Source organism: Meleagris gallopavo, chromosome 9 (assembly GCF_905368555.1).
Source record: "Meleagris gallopavo chromosome 9, MGAL_WU_HG_1.1, whole genome shotgun sequence".
Taxonomy (NCBI): Eukaryota; Metazoa; Chordata; class Aves; order Galliformes; family Phasianidae; genus Meleagris; species Meleagris gallopavo.
This window is the reverse complement of record NC_139412.1, coordinates 17729407-17737466: the sequence shown is the minus strand read 5'-3', so window position 1 is coordinate 17737466 and position 8060 is coordinate 17729407. Positions and strand designations below refer to the sequence as shown.

Sequence of the window (8060 nt, the reverse complement as noted above, 5' to 3'; positions counted from 1 at the left end):
GACTCCCAGTGCAGAAAGAGAAGAGCACAGACCTTCCAAGTGCTGGCAATTCGGCTCTCACTCTTGTCTGTAATGAAGGGTGAGTTACTGTCCCTGCCAGCCCTTTGCACTTGTGTGTTGTGTGACTTGCCCGTGACGGATCTGCACCTCAATAGAGTTAAGGTCCAACCTGCTTCTTTGTGTCAGGAGAAGTCTCAGAAGTCTGAGGCTGGAATTACCTCATAATTTAAATCTCGTGAGCCTGTTTCTTTAGGGGGAATGCAATTTCTCAGGACAATGCTTTCTTATGCATTTTCAAAACAAAATGTAAAATTCTGGATGGGAGCCAGAGCTGTGCAAGTCGTGCTGAGATTGTATTGGGCATAGAGCCCTAACTTAAAAGCTGATCTGCGTTCCTGCACCGAAGGGGAGGAGAGCTTTATTTTTTTGGCTCAAGAAACCTGACACCAGTTAAGACAACACACTTCTTACACAAGGCTGCAGCCGCTAGCAAATGGATGCATATTCATATGACAGGATATGCTCGGTAGCCCCGGGAAACCAAGATTTGAAATCAATAATTTCTAGTAAATCACAAACTGACATTGGCAACATCCTAGTCTGGCTGAGTATCTATGTCATTACAGGCACTCTTCTTTAATAAACAGAACATGGCATGTTACATGCACTGGTTTTGCATTTTCTTGGCAACAGCATAGAAGTATAATTTCTGTGCTTGATCCAAGGGATCTCTGACAAAGGGAAAGGGGTAACATTTGCTTCTGTGGGTTTTATGGTTTTAAATCTCAGGGCCAATTCTGCCATCAGGTAGCTTATGAATATTCATGTAGATTGTTTTGAGTTGAAGAATATCTAACTTTGCCATGTATCTGGCATGGAAAGAATAGTTGACAGTCATGAAACAGAGACTACTTTAAAATGTAGCACCAGCTCTAGTGAAGAGAGGAGCTTTCTGGGAATGAAAAGGAAAATTAAGGAAGAAAGGTGAATATTTATTTCCCGTGGGAAGGAAAATAATGTGATCCTGCCTTCTAAAAACAACGAATATAGAACAATTTTTGCAGATTTAGATATTTAAATCAATTGGAGCCTATTGCATCAGATATGGACCACAATCTCCTGTTCACTTCATTAGGAGCTGAGTGTGATCCGTATGTCCCTGATCACTGCACATGTGTAGGAGCTGTGTGATCTAGCAGTTAGGCAGCGGTGAATCTAGAATTACTGCTACACTTTACATTATTTTTTTACATTATACATCTTTTTTTGTGATGCCTTACTTTCAGGAGGATACAGGTGTCAAACAGAGGTGCCCACTGCACAGGCCCACTGCTAGCATGGAAACCTGTCAAATGCCACCTGCCCACATTTGCTCAGCAGGCCAGCACCACCAGCCCTTGCCAGGCATCGTGGGATGTGTGCACAGGCCATAGCCCAGGAAATGCCATCAATTAGCAAAAGTTTTCAATCTATTGTTGCTGTCATATTATTGCCACTTCTATCAGCCTCTATATTTTTTAACAGAAGAATCTTACTAGCTGAGAGAGAATTAGAAATGAGATGACGGTGAGTTCTTCCAAAGAATATTTCGACCTTGAAGAAGGCTCACAGGGTATTTGATATTTTCGTACCACTGCTTCCTAGCCCCTGTTCTGGTGGTGATCTGCACTCCGAACACTTTGTGACGTTGTATGGCCTGGCATTAAGCAGAGATGCAGGGAGTCAGAACTCTGCAGAGCTAAACCTGCAGGCCAGAGTTCACTCCAGTGAAAACGAAAGGCCTGAATGACATCAGCAGACTTATGTTTATTCAAGAAGATCTCAGGTAGTGATCTCAAGTTTGGGCTGTCAGTATGGCTGTAGGATTTTGCCTCATGAAAGCAAGTGCAAGTCACACCAGTGCCGATGTGCAGACATATCTGTGTGCTTACCTAAGCACTCAAGTAATCCCCTCCATTTCCAAGAGTCATAAACAATGTTAAGCATGTGTTTAAGTGTATTTTTGAGCTATGCAAATAATTGATTTCTGTATTTAAAATATAAGTTCAAAGCACATCTATTTGGAACAAGCATTTGACAAGCCAGCATACATTAACAGCATGGCTTTAACCTGTACTTCAGTAGGAGCTGATACTTGATGCTATGTAACTTTTTACAAAAGCACAGAGAAATTACCAGTGGTGTTTTCAACTCCTAACTGCTAAGCACTGAGATTCTGGTTAGAGCTCTATTTTCCAAGCAGGAGACAAATTCAGCACTCACTTTGATTTATATAACTTCCTAAACTAGTTCAATGACATGTTAGCATGTCAGTCCCTACTTTGGTGATTTCACCCATATGTTCTTCCATGGGCACTCATGTAAATAATGATCTACCAAAGCCAAAGTTGCCTTCATCATCTGCATTCTTTTTTTGTGTCCAAATCAGTGGAAGGCCACATTGAAACTGTAGTCAACTGCACACAAATGAAAGATTTTTCCTTGAAGCTTCTTGTTTACCTAAAGGCAATGTTTCTTAAAAAAATATATTAGAATCCTGTTTTTTCTGAAACACTCATCTGTGGTAAAAATCTCCCCAGCTTCATAGAATCATAGAATGATTTGGGTTGGAAGAGACCTTTAAGATCACCTAGTTCCAACCCCCTGCGATAGGCAGGGACACCTCCCAATAAAGCAGGATGCTCACAGCCCCATCCAGCCCAGCCTTGAATGCTTCCAGGGAGGGGGCATCCACAGCCTTGCTTAGCAGTATCATTAAGTGCCTTTTGAAAATTATATCCAGAAGAAAATTACTCTGAAGGTGTACCTTTCATCTGATGTAGAATGGGAGTTCTTGTGTTCTTGTTTGTGTTATGCTGACTTGTGATTGTGCCACACTTGTATTCTTCATTCCTTAAAGACAAACACAGTTGTGTGTTTTTTTCTGTAATTTTCTACCAGATTAATATTTTCATCTTTTTTTTTTTTTTTTTTTTTTTTTTTTTTTTTACATTCTTCCTTATCATCCTGCTTATGATCAGCCTAATAATTATCTTTACTCTGGAATGGAGCAAATCTATTTTGTTCATAGAATCTTGTAATCTTTTGAGCTGGGGAGGTTCGCAGGATCACCTGACTCCACGCAGCACCACCCCAGCTCTCTCCCTTGAATTTTGCCTCTCCTTCTCACATGCTAAGACTATGTATTTTGGGCAGAATTAGGACAACCTCTTGTCTCAGCTGGTGAAGATCTGTGTATTTATCTTGCAGTCCATGCAATTTCACTCCCCAGGAGCTTTACTTTGAGTTTTAGCTCCCAGTAAACATACACTCAAAGTGTTTTTCAGACAAGCCATTGATTTTACTCGATTTCTGGTCAAAAACATGCAAATAGCAAGCATTACGTGATTTCCATCCATCTGCTTTTGGATCACCAAGAAATTCATGAATCCTTGAGTGAATGTGTGACCAGCCCTTGCACTGCTCAGTTGCTGCTCCCTTTGGTGTACAAGACATGCAGTGGGGCAGCCCCTCCCCACTGTAATTCCCCATCCGTGCTGGATGGGGTCCAGGAGTGCCTGGAGGGGTCCCACAGCATGGCCACCCAGGAGCTCGGCTTTGGGCCTGCACCTGGCCCGCACTGCCCTGCAGGATGCAAACCTCTCCCTTCACCTTGGCCTCGTCTCAGCCCATCCCAACTGTCCTGGGGCCTCTCGCGGAGCAAGCATGGCACAGCAGTTATTTAGCATCTCACAGTAACACTTCTCCTTAAGTAGGTTAAAAGACCAGTTTTCCCAAAGCAGTGGACAAGGATTAGTCCCAACCGTATGTTTCAGAAAAGACCGTTCAGCGCACTCCTCCCATCAGGGTTAGTCTTCAGGTGCGCTTTGCAGCTCGGACTCTGGCTTTTGAGTGAGACGTCTCAACTGGGAAATAAATGGCCCCGCTTGTATGAAATGAGCAGAGCAGATGATGTTTTTCTGTGAATATTAAAGCCGGGGGTGAGGAAAAGCCTCATGTCAATTCCATTCTCACGCAAGTGTTCAGGGTCTCAAATCATCTGCCACCTTCCCAGGGAGGACACAAGCCACCATCTGAGAAGGAGATCCCCTAGACAACTGAATTAAGACAGCAACATGATGCACAAGCAGGTACAGGCCAGATTCATATAGCTGAGTAACCCCACTCATGTTGCTTCCTTCTGGGGAAGCCCTTTGGCTGAGCTGTACATGGCAAACCACACAAATTACAGTCCTTACGGCTTCTGCTGTTTGTCAGGAACTCCAGGTGACTGGGAAGAGTCATGAGTGACATGGTTTTCCAAAGCTTCCAGACAGACGATGAGTGTGTGCTGCAGGTCCTGTGTGGAAGCATGGCACGGATCTGCCACGCATTTGTTCTCTGCACACAGTGTGCTCGATGAGCACAGCCTACCCTGCCAGCAAACAGGAATCCTGGCATCTGCACCTCTATACACGAGCTAGAGGTGTGAGCAAAGGTGCAAGCAGATGTACCCCTGCTGATGAGCTGATATTGCTGATGTTTGTTAGCTCAGGGTTGTTATGAAACATGAAAAGATGAGTTTGGTCTACAAGCCAAGTGCAAGTTGAAGATCACTGCTGGATGGAAATCTTTCAGAAAAGTGAGGCCAGATCCTGGCTCCAATAGTATGCATTTGGGCATCGTCAGTGGCTTTTATTAAAATAAGTTCTTAACTTTGTAGACTATAATTTTCTACGAGCTCTGTTTTATGGCTGGTACAAATCAGCCATTTCATTAGCAGGAGTGCAACATCTCCCACGTCTCCTATGCTGTCAGTGTACCGGGACAGGGCTTCCAGCACCTCCGGGACAGTGGGACAGGAGGGACAGATTTAGGAAGGTACTGAAATTATTCCAAGTATTCACCGACTCAACTGCCCTCCTGACTGCCTGCAGTTTGCTCGAGAGGTGTGGATGGGCTCTCAGCTGTCTGTGGTCTGTCAGAACAGTCCGAGGTTGCACTGGTAACCAGGGTGTTTGCAGGCAGAGAGGTGAGTGGCAGCTCTCTGTGGATTTGTACCTGTCTTCAGAAATATGTGCATAGCACAAAGCAGGGAAATGAAACAACTTTGCTGCTTCCTTCTTGCTAACCTGGGTTCACCTGTGTGAGGTGAGTTTAACCCTTTTATGACTGTTCAGAGTGCAGAATATTGTATAGTCATGGCATGAAAACAGGAGATCACACTTCCGCTCTTTGTGCCCATGGCATCTTTTCAATGATTTGTACACTCAGATTTGGGGGAGGGGGTGCAGGGAAAGAATTCAATCCACGGACACTGTTTTCTGCAGCTAGCCTACCTTTGCATTACATGAAATTGACGCCTTGCAAAGTAGGCTCTAAAGTTGCTCAGCAGCATTTTGCATCTTAAAACGCTGTCCACGGACTGCTGAACTTTTGCCTTTATGTACATGAAAAAGAAATTTCCTTGCATCTTTGAGGTTTCCAGCTTCTGAAGAGAGGAAAGCGCTGCTTCCCCTTTAAGCCCGGAGCGGTGTGTGTGTGAGAGTGTGTGTGAGTGTGTGTGTGTCTCCTCCTCTTTGAGTGACACAGCACTTAGATATGCCTATCAGTAACTTAAACCCCACAAACTCCACCTTCTAAGTGAGGAAGCTGTGGGTTGATGGAAATGTAGCGAGCAGATTGAGACAGACAGTGAATCATTAGCAAACTGCAACGCCAGGATGAACTTGTCTGGAACCTAAAAGGAGAAAACAGTCTCCGAGTCCTCCGCGGTGCCGGGCTTTGCTAAATACAGCCAAAGTGGATCTAAAAGCTGGTTGATCCCCACTCCAAGATGCTGCTGGTTTCCCAGCGGGTAGAAGCACCACGTATGGAGCCGCATATTCCGGTAAGCAGCGTTTGAAATCGATACGGCCGAGGAAGTCGGAGTTGCGCCGAGGGAGCTGGGCACCCCGCGGGCCGAGCCGGGCGGGCAGGGAAAGTTTTCGAGGGCGCTTCGGGGCAGTTGCCGGCGGCGGAGCGGAGCCCGAGAACTTGGCCGAGGATTCCGCCGCGCTCCGAGGGAGCTGCCGCTGCCGGGCCCAGGCGCCGGGACGTGTCGGCGGGTAGGGGACCGGGGGGTCCGTGTCACTGCCCGCGGGCCGGTGCACGGGACGGGACCAAGCGGCGCCGGGCGCTGCCCGGATCGCAGCTCGCGGCTGCGCTGCGTGAACGCCGGCGGCTCGCCTGCACGGGCGGCCGGGGGATTCTAATTTAAACTCAGAGCAGGCAGAGGAGGGTAAAGCCGTCACCGCACGGAGACTCCTCCGGGAAGGTGTCACACGAAGGGTAAAGCGCCTGGTGCTGAGCTGCGGGTTTTTTGTTTTTTTTTAAGAACTCCCAGTATTTGCGTTAGTAGCGGCGTTCCCGGTTCTTTTGGGAGCCTGCAGCGCGCGTTATATCGGCAGGATTCGGAACAAAAGGCGCAGCGGAGCCCCGCAGCAGCCTCCGGGCTCTCCCGCACGGAGCGCACCACAGGCTGGGCGCCGGCGCGGCTGCGGGGACAGCCCCAGGTGCGGGACGCGGCGCGTGCGGCTTTCCCTGGGACCGTTCGCGTGCGGAGACCCAACCGCGTGCTGCTGCCCTGCGTCTCCGGCTGCCGCGGGTTCTCATCCCGAGATGGAAAGCGCGACCGGGAGCGTCCGCAGGGAACCCGAGGCGATACCCGGCCGGCTCCGGCGGCCCCGTGCGGCCGCGGCTGCCCTCCGCCCGCCGGCACGGGGCCGGCTGACGTTCCGCCGCTGCGCGACTCGAGCCTCGGCTCGGCGGCTTTGTTCGGCCGCGGCCGGCGGGGGCTGTCACGGGGTGACACGCCGGGGCCCCGCGCGGAGCGGTCGCTCGGCGAAGGGCAGCGCTTAGCTTTCCTTCCGGGCTTCCCCGCCGCCAGCCCGAAACAAAGCGCGCCGAGGCCGCTTTTGTTTCCCGGGGGCCGACGGCGGAGCCCCGCCGTGGGCAGGGAGCGGCGGCGGGGGCGCCGCGGAGCCGCCCGTTCGGTGCTGCCCCGGCGGCCGCGTGATGGCCGCACCGCGCCCCGTCGGAAGGCGGCGGAGCCCCGGGCGGAGCGCCACGAGGCGGTCCCGAGGCGGGGGGGAGGGGGATAACCTCCGCTCGCCCTTCCCTCCCTGCGCCGCGCAGCTCCGTTCCGACCCACGAGCGGCACTGAACGGCCCGTCCTCCCCGCAGCTCCCGGCCGCTGGGGCGTAGCACCCCCGTTATGTAACGCGAGCGTTCCCCCCCTCGGCCCTATAATCCTCGGTAATGCCGAACGGCCGGGGCCTGCCCCTCCCGGAGCTCCCTCCCCGCCCCCCCCCCACAGGGCGAGCTGACGGAGATATAAAGCCGCCGACGTGAGGCTACGCCATATGGTGCCTGCGGTGGGGGGCAGTCGGGACGGCCTTAAACCTGCCGCCCCCGCCCCTGCCGTAAGCTGCCCCCCAACCCGCTCGGCCCCCCCCAGCCGCGTTACCGGGTGCTGCCGGCGAGCGGGAGCTGCGCGAGGAAGTTGCACGGTGGCACCTAAAGAAGCAACGATGTGCTTCTGGCACTGACCATTTTCAGTTCTCTTTCGCTGCCATATGTTTGGAGAGGAGGGGGGGAAAAAAAAAAAGGGAAAAAAAAAGCAATTTGGGAAAGATGCTCTCAGCTTAGAGGGAGGAGGTGGGCTGAGGGAGCGCGATAGAAGGAAATTCCATGTTAGGAAAGCATTAGCAAGGGGTGACTTCTAATGTTTTCCTGCCACTGACGTTGACAGTGACACACATGTGTGGGCTGAAATTGGAACGTCACTGAGTTTTTAAACTGAACCAGGAAATAGTCTGTTGCTCAGGGATAGCAAACAAATAGTGTGCACTGTAAGGCAGGTAACAGGCGCTCCGCTGCTCCTCTCCAGTGTGTGAAAAGCTGCTTACTGCTTAGAACCGAGCAGCCCCAATGGAACTTAGCATCTTATTTTCAGAGTTTGTCTTTCTTTTTTTTTTTTTAAACTCGAGGTTTTCCATCTCTGTTTTTAATCCTTTTAACTAAAACTTCATAATCGGAAA

The 8060-nt window shown here is 50.2% G+C and overlaps 1 protein-coding gene across 1 annotated transcript in view; it reads left to right on the top strand.

Annotated features, from left to right (window-relative positions):
• The first annotated feature begins 5586 nt into the window (after positions 1-5586).
• MAMLD1 (mastermind like domain containing 1) overlaps positions 5587-8060 on the top strand; it is a 76159-nt gene continuing 73685 nt past the window's right edge. The window contains exon 1 of the mRNA XM_010715496.4: positions 5587-5869. Within this exon, the coding sequence (XP_010713798.2) occupies positions 5816-5869 (54 nt within the window). The 5' untranslated portion in view covers positions 5587-5815. The remainder of the gene's footprint in view (positions 5870-8060) is intronic.